The sequence below is a fragment of the Apis mellifera genome, linkage group LG16 (genome assembly GCF_003254395.2).
Source record: "Apis mellifera strain DH4 linkage group LG16, Amel_HAv3.1, whole genome shotgun sequence".
In the NCBI taxonomy this organism is placed as follows: domain Eukaryota; kingdom Metazoa; phylum Arthropoda; class Insecta; order Hymenoptera; family Apidae; genus Apis; species Apis mellifera.
The window spans coordinates 6,750,530-6,777,655 of NC_037653.1; the positions used below are offsets into that span (position 1 = coordinate 6,750,530).

At 35.1% G+C, this 27,126-nt stretch overlaps 3 protein-coding genes across 3 annotated transcripts; 2 read left to right on the forward strand and 1 right to left on the reverse strand.

The window, feature by feature from the left end:
* The first annotated feature begins 913 nt into the window (after positions 1-913).
* On the forward strand, positions 914-3,897 carry LOC725007 (spermine oxidase). The gene is made up of 6 exons (XM_016917116.2): positions 914-1,149; positions 1,235-1,585; positions 1,948-2,139; positions 2,747-3,072; positions 3,249-3,527; positions 3,641-3,897. The coding sequence occupies exons 1-6, from the start codon at positions 1,022-1,024 to the stop codon at positions 3,811-3,813; spliced, it is 1,449 nt and encodes a 482-aa protein (XP_016772605.1). The 5' UTR covers positions 914-1,021; the 3' UTR covers positions 3,814-3,897.
* Positions 3,898-4,289: 392 nt separating this feature from the next.
* Positions 4,290-12,326, reverse strand: LOC410638 (aromatic-L-amino-acid decarboxylase). Its single transcript, XM_394115.7, has 11 exons — positions 12,185-12,326; positions 9,408-9,497; positions 9,178-9,298; positions 8,918-9,031; positions 8,720-8,839; positions 8,493-8,622; positions 7,579-7,727; positions 7,390-7,501; positions 7,107-7,315; positions 6,832-7,032; positions 4,290-6,767 (listed from the first exon to the last, which is right to left on the reverse strand). Exons 2-11 carry the CDS (start codon positions 9,485-9,487, stop codon positions 6,561-6,563), a joined length of 1,443 nt encoding a protein of 480 aa, XP_394115.2. The 5' UTR covers positions 9,488-9,497; positions 12,185-12,326; the 3' UTR covers positions 4,290-6,560.
* Positions 12,327-17,065: 4,739 nt separating this feature from the next.
* On the forward strand, positions 17,066-18,580 carry LOC107965670. Its single transcript, XM_016916953.2, has 3 exons — positions 17,066-17,970; positions 18,071-18,169; positions 18,333-18,580. Exons 1-3 carry the CDS (start codon positions 17,716-17,718, stop codon positions 18,513-18,515), a joined length of 537 nt encoding a protein of 178 aa, XP_016772442.1. The 5' UTR covers positions 17,066-17,715; the 3' UTR covers positions 18,516-18,580.
* The last annotated feature ends 8,546 nt before the right edge of the window (positions 18,581-27,126 follow it).

Sequence of the window (27,126 nt, forward strand, 5' to 3'; positions counted from 1 at the left end):
TTACACAATATTATCCTATTATTAATAATATTATCCTTCGTCTATCGTAAGTTTTTATATATAATTGAAACACCGAGGAGAGGAGTAATAATTTTAATCGTTTATTTGTATCGTGATCCAAGGATTAAATAATATCTTCACCGTAGTTGGCTATGACTAATATTCTCGACAACAAAACATCATAACGGTAATGGTCGTTTGTTTGCGCGTGTGATATGCTCTCTTCATAGCAACGTTCGCCAATAAGGAACGTTCACCTTAATTACATCTAAATTCTTATCAAGATAAAGCTCCATCGTCTTCATGAACAAATTCACTAGTTTCGATCATTCATGTCCAATGAAATGCTACGTGCGAGGACCAAATTATCCTTTCGAACATTTCGAACAGTTCTAATAAGGTAGATCCAGACAGTCATACATTTAGTAAAATTCACTGACATTTAACGTCAATGATAAAAATTTCACCTCTCGAATTTTTAATTATATTCTACGCGCATTTTTCAACAGAAGCAATAAATAATCTAATATCAAGTTTTCCCAAGTTACATCTTGTGCAACGTTTATAACAAGAAATTCGATTTTACAAAAGATCTTATGTGAGGTTGGAATTTGTGTTTAATAACTCCATCTACTGTCTATGTCAGATTTAGACTGACAATTTTAAATTAACTTGAAATTTCAATCCTTTCTACGATTATCTGCACAATTTTCTATTTCTGTCTCCACGATGATTAATATATTTTCCTTTTTTTTTTATTTTTTAATTTTTAATTTTACAATTCAACGTATGTATGCAATAATTCCAATAATCCATTTTTATCTTCATCGCCTCCCGATGATTATTTAAATTATCCGAGAAATAACGGGGAAAATAAAAATTTTTAAACATAAGATAAGATTCGATTGAATTTTTCTTCGATTCCCGTAGAAATTTTGCATCGAGTAAAGAAGGAGGAGAAAAGAGTATACCACCATGTACGAAGCTGGCGAAATTCGAATCGTGTCAATTGGATCCTTGTATGCTAGATCCATGCAAACCGGAACCAACGGTGGTAATCATCGGCGCTGGGATGGCCGGGCTTTCAGCTGCGCATCGATTGGCCCAATGCGGTCTTCAAAATTTTACGATATTAGAGGCAACGGATAGGTATTATATCCATATTACACGTCGCAAGGATACACGAGAGAGGAATAATATTAAAATAACAAATTGGACAAATGTTCGTTCGCAGACCAGGAGGTCGGATCCATTCGTGTTGGTTGGGCGACGTGGTGGCCGAGATGGGTGCCACCTGGATCGAGGGAGGATGCGTGGCGAATCCTGTATTCACTTTGGCTGCCCAAGAGGGTCTTCTGAAACCGCCCCTGTTCAGGCCTGATCCGAGTCGCGGACTCTTTTGCACGAGCGACGGCCGTGCTATCGATCTCCCCGTCAGCATTACGGCTTATCATACATTTCGACAGATCGAGCAGCAGGCGGCAACTCTTTTCTCCCTAGGTTGTGGCCGGACCCACGGTACGTTGCTGAATTTCATGGGCGTCCGAATTCAGCAGGAGCTCCACAATTTCCCGGAGGAGCAACGGTACAGTTGCCCAGGTCAACTGCAAACTGTATCACCAGTGATGTAAAAGTAGTTGTAAATAATATTTTAGTATTAACAAGTTAACGACGCCATTTTTTAATATCAAATTACCTTTACGTTTTAGATAATTTGACAGTTTCTTTTTTTCTTTCTTTCTTCCTTTCTTTCTCTTTTTGTTTTTCTTTTTAATTAACCGTCCGATGTACATTTTTGATTTCTTTTATCCTTCTCATTACTTTAGCAGGATTGGACAAGATTCTTTTTAATCGGTCATAACGTTACTTTACATCACTGCGTTTTTAAAAACACGATATCCGAAAACCGTTCTCCTTCTATACCGTGATCGATTTTGCCCTTTTCAGATATGACGCAGCCAGGGTGATGTACGGAATGACCAACTGCGTGAGATGTCGATGCGGGGACGACCTGTCCCTGGTTTCCGCCGACCAGTTTGGAAGTTACATCGAGATACCTGGAGGGAACGTGAGAGTGCCCCTTGGATACGTTGGAGTGCTTGCACCGTTGTTGCGAGATCTGCCGAGCTGTGCTCTCAAGTTAGTTAAATATTATTCTTGCAAACGTCCTTGAAACGTCCTTTCTCCCATCCTTTTTTTTTTTTTTTTCTAAATTATCGTATTTTTAACAAGTGTCCATCGATCGATCCTTTCTTCTAGCAATCTCGTTCCCAAAATGTCAAAGTTAAAGCGTATTTTCAAAATTCAATTGATAGATGGAATCGAATGAATATTTGACGATATGGGATCGCGTTGCACTTAGATTTATTAATCGTTATTATTATTGGCAATCTATGTTTGCGTCAAAATTTATCTCATCAATTCTAAAATTCGAGTAAATCGAGCGAAAGAATTTCATTTTAATATACATATTAATACTGTTCATTTCGCTATAAATATATATTTATTCGTTTAAGGATTACTCGTTGGATTGATCTTAGAATATCCTGGCGAAAATAGATCAATTGAAATTATTCGAAAGATATCTATTCGTATATAACTAATGAAAATCCCTTCGAAATTTGATTTATCGAATTAAACTATCACTAGGATTCTTCATCTTCTTCTCGAAATTCTTAACTTAAGCATTAAACTTTACGTTACATAAAAATTGTATGTACATATAATCGTGTATTTTCTGTATCAGATATTGTAAACCAGTAAGTTGCATTAGATGGGGCGCCATAAGCGACTCTTGTCCCCGAGCAGTGGTGAAGTGTTGCGATGGGGAAGAATTTCCGGCCGATTACGTGATAATCACCGTGTCCCTCGGTGTTCTCAAGCACCAACACGACAAACTTTTCTGCCCCGCATTGCCAGCGGAGAAAGTGGAAGCGATTTGCAAATTGGGATACGGATACGTTAATAAAATATTCTTGGAATACGCGAGGCCGTTTTGGGTTTGGAAGGAAGGAGGTCTTAAACTGGCTTGGTCAGCTGACGAGCTCGCCGATAGATGCGATTGGGTGAAAGGTACCGTTTCCAAAGTCATCGTAAATAATTCCATTTCGAGTATTGCACGACGAATCGAGAGAGAAATCTTCTTCTCCTCTCAATCAACCATATTTTACATTTTATTCCAAAAAAAAGAATTGTTATCTCTTCCTCTCTTTTTTTTTCAAACGCCTGTAACGTGGATATTTTCTCAGGAATTTCAAACGTGGAAGAATTATCGACTTCCCAGCACGTTTTATGCGCGTGGATTTGCGGCAGAGAGGCGGCCGATATGGAATTGTGCTCCGACGAGGAGGTGGTCGAGTCAATAACGAGAGTCCTTCGACAATTCACCGGTGATCCTACACTCCCCTATCCGGCAAATCTTCTCAGAAGCAAATGGTGCATGGATCAATATTTTTCCGGTTCATACAGTTACATGGGATTGGAGAGTACCGTTGGTCACCAATGTGATTTAGCTAGTCCGTTGCCAGGTGTGTTTCAAACCTTCTTCTCTTTCTCTTTTAAAAATAACAACAACATCTGTTCCTTCCTTCCTTCCTTCTTTCCTTCCTTCCTTTAAGTAATTTCTTCTCCACTTGTGTAGGTACGTGCGAACCTATACCTCCGATACTTTTATTCGCTGGAGAAGCAACAATTCCAGGACATTACAGCACAGTACATGGGGCTAGATTGAGTGGTATTCGCGAAGCTGAGAGGATAATACAATTAACGAAACGATTCGGTGGTCCGCCAAAGAATACACCTGTAAAAAGCTAAATTCGTCCCAAATATTGAAAGAAATTGGTATGCGTCATGGTAAATGTGTCTGTTTCTTTTTTTTTTTTTGTCTACAAAAAAAAACAGAATAATTGCGTTTAATTAATTGCGAGCAACATCTTCTGATCCGATTCCTTTGAAAATTTGAGAGAAACATGGATTGCATTACATTTAAAAATGTGTGAAATACACGAAGTTGATAAGTTTTTTTCGAACTCTTACAGAAGATATATACATATATATGTAAAATGTATTTATATATCTTTTTATTTTCCTTTTCTACTTGATAATTATATTATTGGAAGCTGTAACTTTAATATACATACACTTTTATATATATACCGCAAACTGTTCATTTTAAGTAAAGAGATGTCTGGTTGGTTTTGTAGGTATTGCAATTTTTATGAAATAAAAACTAAATGTGTTGATAAAAATTAAAAGGTTATTTAATCAGTGAGAATGATAAGTGATAGAAATTACATTCAATGTATATATATATTTTATTACGTGCACAACAGTGTAATAGAGATAACGTCCCTTCACACGTCTTCTTCAACATTCACTTACAACGAATATTTAACAAACATTTAGCATTGTTCGTTTCAGAATGGAAAATAAATATCTCGAACGAATTTTTTACAAATCGAACAGGTACGTACGTACACACACATTTTACATTTTGATTTATTACTTTCCTTTTGGTCCCATTTTAAACAATTCGCTTTATTGCATCGAGAAAACGTTCTTACGATTCAGTTGAGCGATAAGTTTTTCCTAACAACGACGATTAATTCGCTTATTCGATTTTAAATTCTAAATTAATGCCTTTTTTTTTTACTATACTCATTTCTCTTTGATGTAAATTATACTTTTGTTATATATTTATTAGATTTATTATTAAAAAATAGATAACTTTGTATATCAATCGTGTTATATAAAATCGTGCAATAAGAAAGTAAAATATTTATGCATTCGAAAGTTCCTTTGAAGATTCTTTCACAATTATTTTCCTTTAAGAACGTTTTGCTCGTTCGACAGACCAAACAGTGCAAAGTAATTTCTAGATCTATTTATTGTCCCAGTTGCAGCACTACTTTATGTTATAAAATGCCGTAATTATACTCGATATTGTTTCAATAAGAGAGGCGTGCAATTATAATTAATAAGGAAAATTGATCGATGCTTCGATCGCAATATCGTAGCTCGATGACAAACGAATATATCGACAAACCGAGGATCAGTTGAACAGGAAGACGAAGATATTGTCACATAGATTTATAACACTTATAAACTATTGTACAATTGATTAGAGCAGAAAAAAAATATAACATGTTGATATCATCAGAATGACATTTTAAATAATTTAACATGATATTTAAAATATTTTGATTCGAATATAAATATAAATATCCGTTTATTTGTCCAGTTGTTTAGTATCTAATATATATATGGATCTACTACGATTATTTTACGCAATATAATTAATTTTCCACCTACATGCTGGGACATGTAAGTACATCCGTGAAATTAAAATTAAAATTAAAATATCTCCTATTATTTCGTGACATTTTCTATCCTTTAACTTTCCTTTAATTCCTTTACCACAGCGAATTTGGAAAACTTGTTTCCACAAAAGTGGTAATATGAAAACGTAAGTTTACGACTTTTTTCTCTTTCCAAAAGATTTCTAAAAGAATAAAGAAATCAACACAACAGTTATACAGTTTTAAAATTAAACTCTTAAACTCTTTTCTCTTATCGAATTTTCGCATAGATCCCAAACACGATCGAATTCAACAATGTAGAATAATTCGACCTACGAGTCAAACGATATCTAAGTACGTAACAATATTATATGTATCTTGGAGGTGGATACAACGATGATATAATACTTTATACTACGCTATATACTTTCACAGATTTGTTATTATCTAAGAGAAATTCCCTTACTCCGAAATTTCACTATTAATTTTTATAATGATAACAATTTCAAACTAATAATAATAATAATAATGAGAAGAAGAAGAAGAACAAAGATATATCTGGTGTAACAGATTAAATTACGTTCGTTAAATTATTTTAAAACATTTTAAATACAATGAAATTAATATATTCTACAAGTAATAATAATCTAAATATAAGAGATATACTCGCGAAATGCGCCAACAATTGCGTAATATTCTTGCTAAAGATACGCATCTCTGTCGGTAGTAGAAGAAAGCGATCTAATAGGTCTACTGAATACATTAGCTATGCGTTCGAAAAGTGGCACAAGGCGACACGAATGTATGTAATACTGCGTTTATATATAGTAAATCACGGTAGCGTGAAACGGCAGTCGAAGAACGATCTTTGGCTACTTTCTTACTATGGGATTCGTCCGAGTTATCTTTATATTATAAACTTTACGTAATCAAATAATTTTTAACCAACAACTCGACAAATTTTCTTGGGATATTTTCAAAAATTCTTTTCAACAAAATAATAAAACAACAACAAGATATTACGAACGAACAACAAATTATTATATATATATATATATAATAATATATTAAAAGTTGAAAAGACGAAATAAAATAAAATTCAAATCTGCGAAATAAATAACAAGAATGCTTACTTTTGTCTCGATCGTCCGCTCGCGTTCTTCGGGTCAATCAAGATCGATAAAATGTATTCTAAACGAGCTAAGATTGATTGCAAGTTGCAGGCGCCAAGGAACGGCAACCACGGGCTAACTGAGCGCGCCATCACTTAGAAACGGATTGCTCTTCGAACACCTCGTCCGTTCTAAGCTTTATCTCTTTCCAAGAGTTCTGGATGTCTTTGCTCTCGCTGAACCGAGAACAAATTGCGAACCGTAGGAAGTACATGTCCTTTATCTTGGACGGCACCAAATGAATATTTCCCGCGTCGTTGATTTTCTTCAATAACGCCTCGTTTATGTCGTTCGATCCCTGCGAATTTCATCCATTTAACAACGATCTCCCTTTTTTCGAAATAAAAATGAAAAAAAGATACCTTTAACCGGAAACAGACGAGCCCTAGAACGACCTCGGCCACGATCTCGAATCGTGGATCGGATAGGATCATCGCCTCGAATTCACGAGCCTGCTCCACGTGTTTTCTGATGTATCGTTGAAGATTCTCCACGCCGTACATCCTCAAGACGAACCAAAGCTTTAACGATCTGAATCTTCTCCCCAACGGGATCTGCCAGTGCTGAGCGAAAGAAAGCAACAAATTTCTGTTACAAATTTTGTTCAAATTATAAAAAGAAAATGAGCGACATTTACCCTGTAATCGGGAGGAGATCCCTGTATGTCGTACTTCAGGTACAGGGGATCCATGTTAAATGCGTTGATCATATAAGTGGGATCTTTCAGCCACATTGCCGAGCAATCGAAATTCACCAGCATCCACTTGTGCGGGTTAAAATTGAAGGAATCTGCCAATTCGATTCCTTTCATCAGATATCGGAATTCCGGGCATATGAAGGCGGAGCCTAGCGAGGAAAATTATGAAAGAAAATTAAAAAGAAATGAAACTTCTTGTTATCGTCGAATCGTTCCGATTTACCAGCGTAAGCTGCGTCGACGTGCAGCCAAATATTCTCGCGATTCGCGACGACACCTATCTCGTCGAGGCGATCGAATGCGCACGAGCAAGTCGTTCCCAGGGTTGCGACGACCTGCACGAACGAATGCGATTTTCAAAATCAGATTTTCAATCGTTTATCACTAATCTGCAACGGTTGGAGAAGCTTACGTAGAACGGTATAAACCCTTGCTCCTTATCTTTTCGGATGGCTTCAGCTAGCGACTCACCACGAAGTTTGTATTTAGAATCTACCTCCAACAGACGGAATTTCACACCTCCTAGGAGGCCGGCTCGTTCCACTGAGCTATGAGCTTGACCTGAAGGATTTAAAAAATCCCTTCTTTTAATTATCTCTCGAATCGACTCGAACGATCGAAATTATTACTTGGATCTCTCGATGGCATATAATAACAATCGATTCGACTGGGAATAAATAGCTAGCACAAAGGAACAAAGGGGAAAGAAATAGGAGAAGAAACAGTTACTTAGGGAAGAATAGCAATCCCATCTCGAGATATTATTCCCTTTTCGATTCAGAGTGAGTTGGAGAATTGGAAAATCGCGAAACGCTTTTACGAGAGGAGAGGTGGGTTTTTCGACGTGCCACCGAGGAGAAGAGGTAACAGGAGCGCAGAACGGGAGTGAAGGGGGAGTGGAGGTGGGTGGCGAAGGGTGACAGGGTTGAAATAACTCGAGTGGTTATTACGCGTTGCCATGGTGACAAAGTGCTGGCTGATGAAGTGCTGGCCCAACCCTCGGCTCGTCAACCCTCCTCCCCGTCCCCCGTGTCCCGTCGCGTGCCTTTGTCAAATGTTAAAGAGCGCCGGCCAACGTCATCGTTAATCTTGTTCACGGAAAATCTCGATACCATCTCGAGTTTTTTTTCATCCCTTTGTTTTATTATTTTTCCGAAAAAATTATTCTCTCGAAAGAAGTGAAAGGAAAGAGAGAGAATAATTCCACTTCCTTTTTCTTCTTCGTGAAAATTCGTATCGTAATTTTAATATTGCACGCGAATTTCGGATAAATATCGCGAGATGACACGAATTATAATGTAAACAGGTTAATTTATTATTACTCACAGGAACTGTAAGCGACTAATTTTCCCACGATCTCGTTATCCGTCCATTCGGGATGTTGTTCCTTGACCTGCCTTATTTTTCTAGCCTTTGCACCTAGGAGTGCTACTAAAGTGGCCTCGCTCGCAGTTCCCTGTACGAATTGATCAATTAAATTGGTCGTTTATTGTGCGTGTATTTGGACGACAAATACGTTCGTTCAGAGCATCGATCGACATCGAGGAAATTACCTGAATGACACCCCCTCCTTTTCCACCGCCAGAACTTAGAAACTCTTTCGGCAAGTCTAGCATTTTTCCTAGCCAGTCCAACATCACCACTTCCAGTTCGGTGCAGGCGGGACTTGCCAACTGTGAAGAAATTCAATTGGATGGGAGAGTAAATTTATTATTTACTATTATTATTGTTATTTAATGAATTATTTTTACCCAAGAGAATCCCATGCAAGCAATGCCACCGCTGAGCATGTCAGCAACGATTGCTGGATACGATTGGGCTGTTGGAAAATATGCGTGGAATTTCGGGCTGTGCCAGTGAGTGATCTGTGAACAAATTTATTTCATTTATTATTTCATTGTTTTTTTCGTTTCTGTATTTATTTTGATACACTTTGATCGTTTTCTCTTTTCTCTTTTTCTTTTAAACGAAACGTTAAACATTAACGTTTAATAGATTTCAATTGACTTACTCCTGGCATTATCACTCTTTCTATGTCCGCCATAATGTCTTTCCAATTTTCTGGCGTTTGCGGAGCCTCTGAGGGCAAAAGGGGTTTTAAATAGCCTGGTTTTACCGTTGGCAGCACTCTCCTGTAAATTTTATTTTATTTTTTTTAAATCTGTCTTCGAGAAATCGAAAAAGAATTTCGATTTAAAGAAATCAAGAAATTGCATTTTTTAGCAGTGACGAACGATTTACCTGTCCCTGATATTCTCCACGTAGTTGATGATATATTCTATCATTTCGTTGGCGAAATCCTTGAATGTATCGGAATCCATCTCGTATTTTCTGAAAAATTCGATCGATTAACGCTTTTCAAATTCTGCATATTTTAATAATAATAATAATAATAATAATAATTCCTTCGACAGATACTTTGTCAAGTTTTTTTTCCAATTTGAATTACAAAACGATCAAAAATGTAACGATCATGCGTTACCTCGCTCTCGTATCGAGATCGTTCGTTCCAGTGTAATCTCTTTTAATCTAATTGGTCGACGTTCTACGCGCGCGATGCAATAATGGATAAGATCAGCCTTTTCAACGTAGTAGTTCTTAAGAATCATCGAGAACAGTTCGCGATGAATGGAAAGGAAGCGAGGGAGCGAGAGAATGAGAGAGAGAGAGAAAGACAGAGAGAGATTTAATTTACTCATAATGATTCTCATTTTCAACCAAGACAACTTGATTCGCAAAGGAATAACGACCATGACTTATATTTGCGAAGCAGGTACGATTCCTTTCGCCTTTGCGATCTATACATATTCGTCAAACGTATTTGCAATAATTTAAATAACATTTTTCATCAGATGACAGAAACTTTTCTTTTTTTTTTTCTCCTTTAGAATTAAACAAAATTTATACAGCAATCAAATTTCATTTGATTTTATTTAATAGATAATTTTTAATTCGAAATTAGTGGAGTATTCGAAAGTCAAGGAAAAATGTTTTAACCTTTCTTTTTTTCATTTCTTCTATAAAATTAGTATTGAAAAAAAGAAAGAAGAAGGAAAGATTCGCGGAATCTTCTGTAGATCTTACGTTACGTTAGAAAATCAGGAAATCCCCTTGGGTATTTTCCTGATCGCACACGACTGTGATGACGTCAATCAATCCTTGGAACTGCAAACAGGTAATTCACTCGTAAAAATGGATTAACCGAATGCTATTGACCTCATTGAAACGGATTTGTAATATACATACATTTTCACGTGTCGAGAAATATTGACATATGTTTATTAAAGAAATTTTGGAATTCGCGGGAAACAAATTACAAATCTACGTTCACGGAAAATTATTGCGCGAAATGTTGCAATAATAAACCGTGCGTTTTCCTTTCCCTTTCTAAATTTCGGTCGTTTTCTTCGATAGATTTTCCCTCGAATTTTTTAATTTTTATTAAACAAAAAAAATGAAGAAGTTGGCGAGCAGTTGCACTTTCTACGAACGACGCGATACATTTTACACAATGTCTTTGTGATATTATGGTCTAGATCGACCATGACCGACTATTCTTCAATTTCGAATGTGACGCGAACGAGTTGTTGTGCTCTATACCTGTTATATTCTTGTACAGAAGTCAAGTTTTTTTCTCTTTCTTGTTAAGTTGCTCAATTGCGAATTACACAATTCCTCTACCTTTCAATTTCTAATTACTCCAGTAGTTAGCCCATATTGTTCAAATGTTTGACTATGCTCGAACGAAAAAAAAAAAGAAACTTATTAATCAACACAGGTTTTTGGAGTAATAATAAAATTTTTAAAATTTTTTTATCGTAATAAATGTGTGGAAACGAGTATGATATTACGAAAACGAATAATCTCGTTGCGAAAAGTCATAAATCCATTCAAGAGCTCGGTGAACTATTAAGATAAACGATAGTAAGCGAAATAACTTGTTTCGCGTGTGCATAAATAACGAGTTCTCAAGTTTCAAGATCACGATTTTGTCTTTTCCTCCTTTCTCCATTATTCGAAAATTATTTCGTTCTTTATATCGATATATAATATCGATCGAATTTTACTCGACATTCGAAAGATAAATATTTAATCGCGTGCAAACTTTGATATTCATCGAGCTTCGAGACGTTCAGCATTGATTATTTCGTTTCATAATATCTCTTTATTATTATTTTTTTTTTTTTCTTTCAAGATGATTACTCGTTCGTATCTATGAAAAAATTTCCAGAAAACTCGTTATCTCGGTAATGTTCTTGAACCAATATGTATTTAACGCGTTGAATTTGTACATGTATATAAATTTCTATAAAATTACAAATTAATCTTAATTAATTTTAATTGCACGATATTCATTCACTCGAAAAATCTTTTCTACAGATGAATAAATTAAACGTTTTGGAGGTTTACGATTCATGCAAATTAGATTAGACCTTGGCATTAAAGAGTCGAATTAGTTACAGCTAATCGTACAAGATTATGCATTTCTAATTTATGCACTACGGTACACGTATTTCAATCAATGAAACAAATTTTTCTTTCTATAAGAATTTCCTTGCGTCATTTCTTAATTCTTTTTCATGTTTTAGAAAATATTCGTGGAACTAGATTGTTTATTCATCTATCTTTTAAATTTTTTAATCCTTTAACGAGATTTAACGTTCTTGTTGAAATTTTTGTTTTCTCTAAGCGAGAAAAAGGTTTAATTTAAATTTTACCTTAAATTTTAAATCTGAAAGAATTAACAAAATTAACAAAATAAAGATCGGTAAAATTATAACGACTCTCTCAAAATTACTTTTTGTAATTGGATACAAATCTCTAAATCTTTTACAGACACTTAATATTTCACACAATTTTTCACTACGTTACAAAACAAAAAATCATCAAATTTTCAAAACACGCGATACAAATTCAAATCTACAATGCAACATCAAATACTACTTCGATCTTAAAACAAATAAAAAAAAAAAAAAAGGAACGAAGAATGATAATAGAAATCTACGTGATCAACGTACCAAGATATTACGACGTTGGCAACGGCAGCAGCTGACAGTCGAGAATCCACGTGGATCCGGCTCGAAATCCGCGAGCGCATTCGAGCGTGTGCACGCGAGTGTCCGTGTGAAATTGCCGTCCCGCGACCACGTCGCGTTGCTTTATATACCGCCCCACCCCGGCCGCCACGCTCGATGGCTTTCCAACGATCCTGATCACGAGTTGCGCAGCTAGATCCGCTCGCCTGAATCATCGAATCTCGATCGATCACCACGCCCCGATCTATCGTGAACCCGGCTCCGTCCAATTTGATTAGGGTTTGGCCCACGATTAACCGCCCGCTCCATTTCTTCTTCGATCAAACTCACTTTTCGACACCATTTTCACCAATTGTCGACGATTGTTGGGCCGTTTTTCCCACCTATTTTGCTACGAACGCGGCTCGCGACGAGAGATTTTTCCTTGCGATAATTCGAGCGTTTGCAACATTTCGATTATACTCGGAGGAACTAAAGTATGCAGGAAATATTATTTTTGTTTATTTATGTTGATTATGACGATATTGTTATTTGTATATTTTTATGTTCCAGTTTTATTGTTTCAAATTAAAAGAAAAAGATTCTATTTGGATCACGCGTGTTGACTCTCGTCTGAAGATGATGACAATGATAGATTTTCGCCAATATTCCGTCACAACGAAATTTTAATTTAACTTTCTCGAATTCCAGATTCGAAAAATTGGGAACTAAAATATGCAAGAAATATTATAGAATTATTTTTGTTTATTTATTTTGATTATGATGATATTATTAATTATTTGTACGAATATTTTTACGTTCCAGTTTTATTGTTTCAAATTAAAAGAAAAAGATTCTGTTTGGATCACGCGTGTTGACTCTGAAAATGATGACAGAATGATAGATTTTCGCCAATATTGCCCGTATTCCGTCACAACGAAATTTTACTTCAACTTTCTCGAATTCCAGATTCGAAAAATTCGGAACTAAAGTATGCAAAAAATATTATTTTTGTTTATTTATATTGATTATGATGATATTATTAATTATTTGTATATTTTTACGTTCCAATTTTATTGTTTCAAATTAAAAGAAAAAGATTCTATTTGGATCACGCGTGTTGACTCTCGTCTGAAGAGGATGACAATGATAGATTTTCGCCAATATTCCGTCACAACGAAATTTTAATTCAACTTTCTCGAATTCCAGATTCGAAAATTCGAAACGGTCGAAACAAGTTGTCGAAATCAGTTGATGAAAGATCAGCTAAAGGTAAAGGAAATAGAGCGCGAATGTTTCTTAATATGGCTTAACAGCGTAATAACGTTTCGACGACGGTAGTCGAAGAGAGGCGAGTTGTAAGTTGATTCCAAGTACGAAATCAAGACACCATTCAAAGTGGTAGAATCGAATTAACACTTTCCAAGTCTGTTTCCTTGTGACGTCTCATAAAACTGCGTCGGGAACGAAGACGAAAACTCCCGTTCCTTCCCCGATGAGAGAAATTCAATTATTTGTATGAGCAATTCTGCGTATAATAGCTTTCGTAATTACCAAACACGATAGTTCGGTCAATGTTACGAAGCGTGAAAGCGATCAAAGTCATATTTCAAAGTTTTTACTTTCATCGTAATTAATTTGTTTTTAATTATTTCAATGTTTTTCTTCTTTCCTTTTTTTTTTTTTTTTTTTTTTAGAAAATGTTAAAAACGAGCGGAGAAAGAAACGACTTTAAAAGTAATCTTCGTGACCGAGATTACGAAAAAAGAATGTGACGATCAACAAGTTGCTCGTACAGAAGAAAACTTGTAGATTCGATAAGGTCGGATAACTATTTGCCAAAACACTTCCCGAATCGGAATAATCCGTTTCGTTCGAGTTGTTAGTAAAACAAATCAACCCTTCCGAGTTAATTTGAGAACGTCAATGACTTGCACGGAATCGGATCTCGTTCGCTTTTGTCTCCTCGATGTTTTTCCTTCCACGTGTCGCGGATAAATATTTTTCTAGGAATTTAGCAAGAAATAAAGAATAATAGTTGAATCTCAATGGAGGAGATTCCAATTACAAAATTCCATTACAAAATATATATACAATTAATCGTGCGATTTGATACGTGGAATATTTTGAAATTATTGTAATATTTCAATTTACGATGCAAAAGTAAGTATATTGTAATTGTAATATTATCGTATTAATAATAAATTTTTTTAACAATCATTTTTGAAAAATCTTTGCAAGATGATGGTTCGAATATTAGAAATTAAGTGGGCAGAATTATTCTTTTCCAATTTTGAACTTAATTTTTAAAGGACAAAGCTAAATACTGTTTTTTATTATTTCGTTAAAAATGTATATAACATGAAAATATAACTAAATATATAGAAAAAAAATTAATATTGGATTTAATTAGTATAAAATAAAAAAGAAAATAATTAATGAATATATACGTAAAAAAATATATAAATGTAACTTAAAATAAAAAGAATAAAACAAAATTGCAGTCTTTTAAATATGGACTGTAACATTAAAAATATACAATTTTATTCTACTATTTGAATCCTACTAATCCGAATCCAACGAATTTCTCATCATTTTCATCAATGTTAATTTCTTCTTTCTTTGTCTATATTTCTTTCTAATAAATTTTTAATTTCTTGATTTAACGAACTTAATTTTTTATATTTTTTATAAGAAATGAAAGATTTTTAGATATCTCTAAACTTCTGACCAATTAAATTTACTATGTTCCGCGAAGGCTATGTTATATACAATGATTATATTCTAAATAATTTATTAATGTTTTTCGTTTGAGAGTTGTTAAAATTCTGTTTTTTTTTTTTATCTTCCACGTGAACCAGGATTTATGCAGAAAGAATGAAATAATTGAACAATTTATGTTACAAATTAACAAGAAATTGATCGAATCTATTCTATTGGGAAAAAAAAAAAAGAAAAAAAAAATAAGCAAAACATTGAATATCCTCAAGTCAATGGTTATTCTCAGGCAACACCTTTGAATAACTGCGCAGAATAAACTGAAGCTTGAGAATTGGAAGTGGTATTTGCAAGAAGTATCTGTTTCTAAACATATATTAAAAACATTAAAAATGACATAAATATTACAAGAAAAAATGAATCCGATAAACAATGAGAATTACGTATTAACATATTTAACACAATGATTGCATTTATAAAGACTTTCTTTTTATGTTATATATTGTCATTTTATTTAATTTAATGAATTAAATTGAAAAATATACATGTTATATAAATGTTTTCTCATCCGTTCAATGTTATTTTTTTCTATATCTTGCCGGAAATATTTTACGTATATATATATAAAAATCGTGAATAAATTTTATAGATCGGGTTATAGATAAATAAGATCGATCATGATCGATATATATAATAGAAAAAATTATAATGCCAACATTGTCCCCCATCTTGACAAGTTAATTCCCTCGGAAAATAATAGATCACGATTCGAAATCCGACAAGTGGTGGGATAAATGGGCGGAAGGGATAGTTCTTAAAGAAAGTGATTGAAAGAGAGAGGAGAAGGAGGAGGGTAAAGTGGCCGGGCCTCCTCTGTGTAAGGAGGGCAGCGAGGAATTCTTTCCTTTCCTTTTTTTCCCGCTTTTACTAACTTTTCCTCGTTCGAAGCTTCCTCTTCTCCACCCTTATTCATTCTCTTCGCCGAAGAGCCGAGAAACGAATGTACTTTTCCTCGATACACTGTGCCGTCGTCATGACTACCACCATCTTGGATAATCTTCCACCTCTGAGGACATGTCCTCCGTTATATCAGGCCATTTTTATTTCTCATTTCGACGAGATCGTTATCGGTAAAATAAAAAGTGTATAAAAGGGTGGAGATATCGTAGATTTTATCCTAGAAATCATCGAGATAATTACAGAAAAATTTGGATATTTTATAATATCAAAAGTTGCGTGTCACTCGAATTATAAAAAAAAAGGGGAAAGATATATGATACAATTATTTAATTAATTAAATATTCGTTTTTATTTAGACGAATGCATCTTTTCGTCGAGTTATTTCAATATCGTTTTAAACAGTTCTTACAGTAGAGAAAATGTCATTAACAGGGAGGGGGAAGACTCAAACTCGGAAAGACAATTTCCTGGTGTCTCATGGTCCACCATTTCCTTTGACCAAAGTTGTTCGTCCATTCCATCTCGAGAAGAATCTACGCCCTTTGAACCATCTCTCTTATAGCAGCTTTGTATTCGTTCAATTGCTATTAATATCCCGATATATTATTAAATCTGAAAATCCGTTTTAAAGGATATTTTGAACGTATAATTTTTATTCGATCGGAGGAAAGAATATAAATGCTTTATGCTATCATCAAAATTAATATGATTAACAGTTAGAAGGGGAAAAGAAAGAAATAGCGTATTATTCGCAGCCATTCGTTCTGTTGGCGGCAAAGAAGAAAAGCTATCGGCAAATGTAATGCATTATGTATGAGTGTGTGTGCGATATTCGAGCGAAGCGACCCTTGAAAATAAAACCTACTTAAGGATCGCTATAAGCCGAGGGTAATTTATTCCCTTTTTTTTTCTTTTTTTCATACATTTTGATTTTCGAAAAGATTTTCAGATGGAATGATATATATTTTTTACGTTAAACGTACGCATCGAGTATTGATTGTACGCAAGAGTGACAACGTATATTTGAATGATCGCGAAACAAAGACGATGAAAAGGAGGAGGTGAATGAATTGGCAAGAAAGGTAAAAGAAAAATTGCGAGAAATTTATATATAAACTTGAAACTGTATTCTAGAATTAAGAAATCGAGTTTCGATTTGATCAATTTTCGAAATTTAGAATTAGATTAAATTTTCAGCATCGTTCAATTATATAAATTCTTCTTAAGGCGTGAAATTGGCGCGATTTTCTAAAAATCAATGTCAACAAATTGAAGGAGGCGTTGAATTTTGTTATCTCCGTGGAACAAATGTTATAACCTATAGCTTGCTGATGAAAGAAGAAATGTATGAGAATGTTAAATTAACGGTATAAAAAATTAATATAATGATAAATGCAGTTAACTTAATTATCTAAGGGGGAATTGTCCGTTTGATGTAACATTTTTCATGACGCGTGCATTACTTTTCAAAAGTTACACCACATCGTACACAACAGAGGGATATTAAAGAGAGAACGTATTCCTCATGTTACATTACCTTATCACAAATGCATTTCTTGTAGATTTTACAATCATTGAACAGGTAAGCTGCTCGCTAGTCTTTTTTTCTTCGACTTAACTTTGCCTCTAGTCTTTGTAACGACAGCTTAAACGATTCTCCTCAATGCTCGAGACTTCTCTTCGCTTTTCGCAATCGAAGAACACGAGTCAACCTAACCTTTTTTTTTAAAAAGAGAAATTTTACTTTTCAACGTTATTCTATTTTTTTTTTTTTTTACATATACCTTTCAAAACATCAATATTGATTATTTCAAATTAATAATGATGAATTAATTACGTACGTATCTTTTTAGGATATGGAAACGGTGAAGGAATACCTAGGATATGTGAATCCTCATTGGATAGCTGTGGTGGTAACAGGGATGTACACCCACCTTCGACAAATCTGTATAATCGGTTTATGTTTCGACGAAGATAATAACGGCCCACCATTCGATCCGTCTTACGCGTCTGTCCTCTTCACATTTTCCGTGCTGTGTCTTCTCGCCGAGTACAGGCTTTGGCCTAGAACTCTCAAAGAGCCACCGATTCAACTTCTCTATATTTACGAAGTAAATTATTTCGTTCCGTCGATCGAGAAATTCGATCCGTACATCGAATTGCATCGATGCAAAAACATGGATATTGTATATCTCCTTTGAAATGTGACAGATGTTGGTAGCGGCATTGACCACAAATCTAGCCACGCGAGCTATTTGGGTACCATTTATGCACGTTATTTATTGTTTAACTCAAGAGTCCAGTAAATGTGTGAGTTTGAGTTGAACGCAAAAGAAAAAAAAATGTTCTTTCTTTTTTTTTTTTACACTTGTTCTATATTTGACGAAAGTAGATGACAAATTAGCGGGCGTGTCGCAATCTCGTTCGCAAATCTTTCTTTTTTACAAATCTCTAAAAAATTATATATTTTCAGTTGATATGGTTAAATGCGATTTTGGGATTGGGTCGTTACTCATTTCTCTGTGATCTTGCATATTACATGGCGAAAGACTGCGCCGCGACACATATGGCTTTCTGCATGTCCATCTTGTCATTCGTATGGATGTTGGATGCCACCGAGTCTCTGGATGCCATTTTGGACACTTGGGCCAAGTAGTGAACCAGTAATGTTTAGTTTTATGAGACAATTATGTCATAGAGTGATATAGACATGACATTTTAATGTAATTATATATATGTATGTATGTATATATGTATATATATATAAAATAACTTTTATGTATTATTTTACGAAAAAAAAAAAAAATGATTGGTTCGTAAGTAAAAATGTTAGGTACGTATTATTACGATAATTGGAATAAACGATCCTAATATAATCGTAATGTTTCATCTAGGGAGAAAAGTTATGGATTATGGGGTTTTTGTAAATGTAAAAGAAAAAAGATCAGTTTTGCAAATCCAGAAGTGACAGATTGGTTCGTATACAAATTCATATGCAGTACAGATCCTCTGAACGAAGAGAAACAACCGGAGATATAATATTTATTTAACTTCTGTGTTTGTCTACTATATATATTATTTTCTACATTTATAGATGTACACGTATATATTTTTAATAAAATCCATTTTTTTATATGCCTCAATTTTTAAACAACAACCATTTTTTTTAACCCTTTGATTAGAAAAAGCGTTTCAATATTACGTTACAATATGTACGTTGAAATCTAAGAAAGCTTCTATTTTATTTTTTCGATTATCGAATCATCAACAATCGATAAGATAAGATTCATATCCATAATATAATTATACGTCTCTCGTAAATTAATTAACGTCGAATATTTTGAATAAACGAACGAGTTTTTTTTCGCGAAAATTTAAACAGAGATAATATTATTATTTTTTTTAAAGAGGAACAAGAGAAATTGGCAGAATGGCAAAGTTGCTTCACACGTTTTGGGCATTCCTTTTAAACGTTTTCGGACTTCAGATCTTCGGAACATGTTTTGCCAATGCCATGGAAGACGAAGAGTGCGAATCGCTCATTTTAGGATCACCATTTAGCTCGATCCTATTCACTATCGGTGTATATATTATTATCGCTAATTCTACATTGTTTCCACCGTATTTACACGAGCCAAAAATAATTTTTCTAGCGTTGTACGAGGTTATAATCGTCGATCAATTTTCTGTATCATTCATCGCTCGATAAACGATTCCTTCTCGATTATTCATTTTTATTTCCCTTACTTTTCAGTTTCTAGCCACCGCATTTATCTTGGAATTTACGTCCACTTGTATTTGGACACCGATCGACGTGCTTTTAACCAAGACACTGCCGTTCAATCTATCCTACGTAATATCATACCTATTTTTCATTTAAAAATTATACATTTTTTTTTTTTCATCGAGTAAGCACGATAAATTTGACGAAACACGCTTGATTTCACGAAAATAGATGTTTCGACAATTTGGCTTGGAGGAAGCAGCGATGTCGTTTGCAACGAATAAATGTTTGACGATGATCATGACTTATACAGCAGCAATCGTGTTCCTCTTGCTCACGCTTCATATTACGGATTCTGTCGATTACACTTTACTCAGGTAACTCGTGAAAAAACAGATAATAATTTGTATCGACATTCCATTAATCAATTATTTTCATAAAAATTTACAATTAATTTATATTTTCTTTACAGAGATTTCGGAGTATCCCTTTTCGCGACTCATCTAATGGGAAACCTGAGAGGCAGATTGCAACAAGAGTTTCCGTTCTTGAATAAAGGAACCGAAGTTTGTCGTTGCAAAGTTCGTAGAAGAAAACGTAGTAAAAGTAACAGATAATTAACACATTTTGATTAACTGCGGTGTTACGTAGAGAAGTTGAGAGAACTGTACGTATGTTTTATAGAATTACAAATGTATACTATAATCTGTAAATTAAAGATTCGCATCGTGTATTAGGCGTGCTTTCAATTTTTAATAATTTTCGGATAATTTTAATCTTTCCTATTCATATCTCGTCCAAATTTTTCATTTTTCACTTTCAATCTCCTTAAAGACACTCCTAAAGAAAGATTAAAAAAAAAGAGAAAAGATTTACATTTGAAGCGGGTATTGTAATTGATTAAAACACAGAGAATGGTTTTATTTTTATGAAAAAGAAGGCATTTATTTCGTTCGAACTGAAATGCAAAGTACAAATGGTATAGATAATATAGTGGTAATAATGTAATAATTAATCGTTAATAAATATTCAATTCAATTAATAATACAGTGTGTTTACCAGTATACTGTGGAATATTATATATACGGTAATTGTACTACACGGGATGTGTTCAGTGGCAGCGTTACGATCATTCTTTTTTTTTTTTTTCTTTTTTCTTCGTTTTTCTCCGAAGTCTAATATATTACAATTACTTTTTTTCTTTTTCTTTCTCCATTCTCCCTTGACCGACGGGCTGGTCGACGATTGTCGGCTCCTCGATTATACATCAACGCGATTTCTTCCTCGATACCTCTCTTCTCTTCTCTTCTCTTCTCTTCTTCGCGCCGCACTGTGACTTTCTCGTTTCTCGTTATATTAAATTATCGATTTTTCCGGAGGACGGGGGAAGGGGAGAGGGAGGGGCGGGGGATGGGAGCGCTGATCAAAGACAATGCGAAAAAGTGTTCGCTTCGAAATTCGGAAATATTCGAAAATTGGATGGCACTGCACTCTTAATAATAATTTGATCGATAAAATTAAAGGAAAACACGTCTTCGCATCATATATATATATATATATATATATAAAATTCTACGAGAAGATAAAAATCGTAACGTTCTAAAATCGATACGAAACTAACTAATCCCGACAAAGATGGGTGACTAGAATCGTTTCGAAGAATGGCAACTTTTTTTTCTCTTTATTTCTCAAAGACGGATGGAAAAAGGGATGCGCATCATCATCCAATATCGAATATTTCCGACGGATCCACGAGCAACGTTTCGTTTATTTCGATGTGTGGCGATAATACACGCTCGCTCGTCATCGCAAATTCATGTTCGTTTTGGAAAAAGCGTGTGTGTGTGCTCGGATCTTGGCAAACAACGAACAAAGAGAGAGAGTTAGAAAGAATTAAATCCGAAATCTCGGGATAAGAAATGTTTTTATTTCCTTTTCTTTTTTTCTCTTTTTTTTTATTTATTTTTTCTTTTTTTTTTCCTCCCCTCCTTTTTCTTCTCGTCGCTGAGGCATTCGATCAAGCGGACTAGTGCCGTTGTAAAATTAACTTTAGCGTTTCAGCTCCTTCCAGTTTTCAATCGTAATTATTTCGGGATCGAGGCACGAGAAATCCGGCCTCTGTTCTCCTTTTGTGCACGATTAGGCAGTGCTTGGAAAAAAGTTGTATAGATATGTAAAATGAGCTCTCGCGTTTCATTTCCCATTTCTCTTTTTCGAGCGAGTTCCTTTCGCCTCGATCTTCCTCTCGGATTTATTTTTCGCCTCGATCGTCGCCCTCCAATCTCTACGTCGACTCCGATCGCAAGCGTAAGCAACGCTTCGCTTCTTCTTCCTCGAGTTATCTATTTATTTATTTATTTATTCATCTCTTTCGCGTTCCTTTACGTTCCTTTCGAAAAATTCTTCTCTTTCGCGCGTGCCAACTCGTTCTCGATAAAAAAGTTGAGCCGTGTGTGCGATTGAAATTGTAATCTTAACTTATAATATCGATCTAATCTCGACACTGATTGTGTTAACTCGTTTTAAAGCAATTCGACGGTTGTAAAGTTTATCGTTTCTCTCGAGATGTACAATTAATTTCCGTGTATGGTACAAATGATATTGGTAAAAAAAAAAAAAAAGAAGTCGATCCTGAGAACTCTTCCTTCTTCTCTTCTCTTTTCTTCTTCTTCTTCTTCTTTTTTCTTTTTCTTTTTCGTACAAAATGTATGATTCGATGAAATTAAATTCGTCTCGCGTGATAAATTATTTTCTACGATTGAGATATATATATAGATATCATCGCACATGCACATCGCGAAGTTAACACATCGATGATTGATACGGGTTTTTAATTGTTATCATAAGTGAGTAAATAAAGAAAAAAATATTCACAATTATTCTACAAAATTTACAGGTGTCCGATTCCCTAGACCCATTTACTCGTCGCACATTTCAACATTTACACGTACATCGAGAAATCAATCGTTTGAGAGATCTATTATTTTCGTTACCTAGAAACGAGGGATACGTTGAAGGAAAAGAAAAAAAGAAAATGCAAAGAAATTTACAAATATTCGTGATAAAGTAAACTATTCTTATTAGATCGAGTGATCAACCGAAAACTGTATAAGCTTCTTAATGAAATGAAAAAACCGGGTTTCGATTTCATCTACGAGAATCTCGAATGGAATGAGGATAAAAAGAGGAACGTTTCCCTTTTATTTCTCTCTATCGATTCTTCGAATCGTATTAATAATTATCAATCGTTAATAATAATTTGTTAACGCGTGATCTCCTTGCCACGTTTCACAAAAAGATTTTGCTCTCCAAGTGGCAAATAAAATCGTAAATACTTATTTTTAAAGAAGTGTGATCATCCTCTTTATAAATCTTAATACTTTGGATTCGATGGTTGGAATGGTCCTAACGATATTTCCCCTTTTATGCACCTTACGAACTGCTTCCGTTTTAACGTTATATAAAAATATATATGTCAACAGATATCGAGCAAAGTTCAATAAAAAATCTTATCGACGAGACTTCCATCGGATCTGATTCTCGTCGATATCTTATTTATTTATTATTATCGTTATTTATGAAAGTATTTCTCGAGACACTCGTCGTAATCCGTCATCGGGGATGTTCAATTTTTTTCTTTTACGTACAAATTTATTTCAAAATCCACTTCGAAACATATACAATATGGGATATATGAAAATTTGATGCAAGAATGAAAATATTGCTTCTCCCGTGTCTTAATTATTTCGTTGATCCGCGGTTCGTAAGGTTGATTGAACTGCGTCCCTGTTTGGTATCGTGCCAAAGTTTCTCGAGGTGCCTAGGTCAAGCGAAAGATGGAAAGATTTTCATTAGCCGAAGATCGCGTTGAAATTGGCGCAAATTCGGCAAAACGCGGAATCTCGGAAGTTGACTTTACTAATGACATTTAGATCTCGTTATATAAATTATATATTACATCGTACACATTTTTTTCTTAAATTTAAAACGAAGAGTTTCAAAAGAAGGATCATTCTCTCCTCTAATTTTTTTTTCTTTTTTCCTTTTTTTCGTTTTTTCAGAGCCACGTTTCTACTGCCTGATGTCGATACAAATGAACGTACGCACGTAACTTGTTTAAGATTTGTTTCGAGCAATTTATTATTTCTCCTGATGTATTTATTTCTAATGCAATATTAATCGCTTCGAGAATTTACATGGAGAAAAATTAACGTTTCTTCTCTTTTTTTTTTTCTTATCAATCGAGGAAAGAGTAAGGCTTAAGAGTAAGGTACGTATCTTAAGAGGACTCGTATCTATCGCGCAAAGCCAATCTCCAAGAAATCGAGGGTTGTGTTTCGAACTAGCGATTCATCGAACGCTAATCAACGCTCATTTTTATTCTCTTCCTCTTCTCGTGCCACTGTACACACACGTGCGCGCCCTTGCGCGCTACTCAACTCATCATAGATTATTACTCAACGATAATAACGTTCGTCCTCCTATATAAACGCCGTATCCGTCGAATACTGTCTCTGCTTAGAAACTACTTGGCGGGGTGAAATCGACGATATAGGAGAATGGCCGGAGAAACGAAATATGCGCGTGTAATGTGTGTATGTGTGTGTGTATACGTGTGTGTGATGTACGAAGGAGGACGGTGAGATTAATGAAAACGACGGTAAATTGAACCTATCATGAATCGAACCTATCAACATCGAGAAACGTTTCTTTTTCACGGGAAGGGATAAGAATTAACGAATTCTGTACAATACGATTTTCAGAAGAAAACGCGTGAACACAGTCGTGTATTTATATATATATAATTATATGAGAAACGAATATTCTAACGCTGAGAAAAAATCGAATTTATATATAGGATATTATTCGACGCGATGACAAGCGATCGATTTCGATGTGTGTTTCTCGATGTTCTCGCGGCTCGCAGGAGGAGGAACAGACGTAAATATTTATATATATGTATATATATGTATACGTATATAGTATAGGCAAGTCGACTAAAAGGGGGGAAACGTAAACGTATCACAAATATATCGGCGGGAAACGATACGATGTAAGACGACGAATGTTGGTGAGGAGAATTATATAGAGATGCTCGATACCGATCGCGGCGCATTACGAGCGGCACCGGGACACCGAAATACACGACGTTACTTACAATATTCGTACAAGTGCTTAAACGCTACGCCCGGATCCCGCTTGGATCCGACGGGGCATCACCTAACCGATAAATTGACTATTAATATTTCCGTAGAGAATTTTACAAATCAGTCGAGACACACACGCGTGCAAGAGATGGAAATGATGGTTGCACGTCTATCCCATACACAAGCGACGCCAAGTTTTCATGAAAGATGGTGTACGAAAACACGTTTTTATGCGTAGAGGTCGCTCGTGTCGTGACGTGAGTAACGACATCTCCTCCTTTTCTCTTTCGTAGGCTCGCCGATTCTCTCTCTTTTTCTTTTCTTTTTGTTCTTTTCCTCCCGTTTTCTCTTCGTTCAAATCGGAACTTGTTATTCCCTGACCGATTCGATCATCGATAGAAAATAAATATTAAATCGCTACGTCGAGATTTCGAATCGTGAGCTTTTTCTCGACAACCCGGTTCTCGATATTATCGCGCTCTCTTTCTCTCTCTTGTTTTTGGTATTTTTTTTCTTTCTTTTTTTTCTTCTTTTTTTTTCCTTTTTCACTTTTTAATCCTCTCTTTTCACGTGTCTTTCCTTTGTATTCGGATTCTTTATATATATATAATATATATGTATATATATATATATATATTCTTGTATAAATATATATATATATATATATTTATATTTATATTTATATCGCTATATAATATTAATAATTACATATACGCGCGGTAACTCTTCGGAATTTGTTATTTCGCGGACTTTCGTGCACCCCAACTTCGGTATACCCTTTGTTCTCCGCCGTGCGCTTTCTTTTTCTCTCTCTCTCTCTCTTTCTCTCTCTCTCTATATATATATTTATATTTATATTTATTCATTCATTTATTTATAAATCCATATTTATAATATATATATTTATATCGTAATGTCAATAATAATAATAATAATACTATCAATAATTAATGAGGATGCTGTGGTGACGGTGACGATGACAACGATGAGGATGGTTCACGACTCGCGAACAACGGCTAAACGTGTGTCTCTCTTTCTCTCTTTCTTAAATAATCCTATATTTTTTTTCTTCTTCTTCTTATCATAGATAGACCACATTAAGAATCGTCCGCATATCGCGAACCAGGAAGGCGCCACGAATCTGCCATTAGGATTCCATTGCACACCCAACAGAAATTCGATATCTTTCACGTAGTTGTAAGCTAAAGTTTTTTTGTTGGATCGTCACGTTTTTTTGGGGGGGGGGATCGATCAGTTAGCCGATGCGCGTTCGCGTATATGGAAACGGAAAAATCGCGTATTATTTTCTTTCCATTCTTTCTTCGATTCTCCGACATCCAAGTTTGGGATGGCCAACTTTGGGATCAGGTGTGAGATCAAATGTGTTTGTGTGTGTGTCTGTGTACGTGTATATATATATATATATATATATATCGGGGGGCGGGGTTTGAAGAGACGGATAAATGAGAAAATGCCCTTAAAGGTATCTCGCGTGTCACGCTCACTTGGTGACGTGACGTACCGCGCCACGTACGAGGTAAAAAAAAACGAAAACGACGTTGTTTATCACGCGCACGGCTGGCAGTAGTAACGTGTTTCACGAGTTTCATTCATTTCTCAGTAGAACCGACGCTGATCGCGCCGACGATAGTTTTTCGAATACCGGGACACTTTTAGGTCGGTTTTACCGATTAAATAGTAACTATGACTGTGACTAAAAATAATGAATCGTATATATATAATATATATATAGATTTATTTTATTAATAGAAAAGTCTCGCGCGCGCAAGGCAGAACACGCGCGAATTCACTACTACGTGTACGCGTAACGTGCTATACAGATAGGTTACACCGTTTCAGGTGTATGTATGCTTACGCGTGTACCTACGGAGTGTGGCCAGTGTTATTCCACACGTTCTCGTTCATTATATATATATATATATTTATCTTTCCGAGAGATCTCGTCTCTTCGACGAGTTGCTACGTTTTCTTTTTTCCTTTTTTTTCTTTAAAACTTTGGCCAGACGATCTTTCTCTCTCTCTCTCTCCGTACTATTCCCTTTCTTTCCATTTCTCTCTCTCTCGCAAATATCATAACGCACACCTCTACCGCACGCATAGATATCGCCTCGTTCTTGTTCGCATTCGAGGGAAATATGCGTGTATCCCGGAAACGTGTGTGCACGAACGTGTGAACGAAAGGGAAAAAACTTCTTTGATCGAGTAACGCGAGGGAAACTTTTTTTTTTTCCCTCTCCATCTTTTTCGTTCCGTTCTTTTTTTCCCTTGCTTCTCCGAATTTCTCTTCTTTCGACGTTCAAGCTCACGCGAACGTTGCTCCTTGAAGGGTTGTCGTACGGGGTGTCGTGCGAGCTTACGGATCTCGGGGATCAGTT

Coding starts and splice junctions, on each gene's coding strand:
- LOC725007 (XM_016917116.2), top strand. CDS start 1,022: ATGCTAGATCCATGCAAACCGGAACCAACGGTGGTAATCATCGGCGCT. Junction 2,140..2,746: donor CTGCCGAGCTGTGCTCTCAA/GTTAGTTAAATA, acceptor TTTCTGTATCAG/ATATTGTAAACCAGTAAGTT. Junction 3,073..3,248: donor TAGATGCGATTGGGTGAAAG/GTACCGTTTCCA, acceptor ATATTTTCTCAG/GAATTTCAAACGTGGAAGAA.
- LOC410638 (XM_394115.7), bottom strand. CDS start 9,487: ATGGATTCCGATACATTCAAGGATTTCGCCAACGAAATGATAGAATAT. Junction 7,316..7,389: donor CGTCGACGCAGCTTACGCTG/GTAAATCGGAAC, acceptor TTTCCTCGCTAG/GCTCCGCCTTCATATGCCCG. Junction 7,033..7,106: donor GATCTCCTCCCGATTACAGG/GTAAATGTCGCT, acceptor TCTTTCGCTCAG/CACTGGCAGATCCCGTTGGG.
- LOC107965670 (XM_016916953.2), top strand. CDS start 17,716: ATGGAAACGGTGAAGGAATACCTAGGATATGTGAATCCTCATTGGATA. Junction 17,971..18,070: donor AACTTCTCTATATTTACGAA/GTAAATTATTTC, acceptor GAAATGTGACAG/ATGTTGGTAGCGGCATTGAC. Junction 18,170..18,332: donor CTCAAGAGTCCAGTAAATGT/GTGAGTTTGAGT, acceptor ATATATTTTCAG/TTGATATGGTTAAATGCGAT.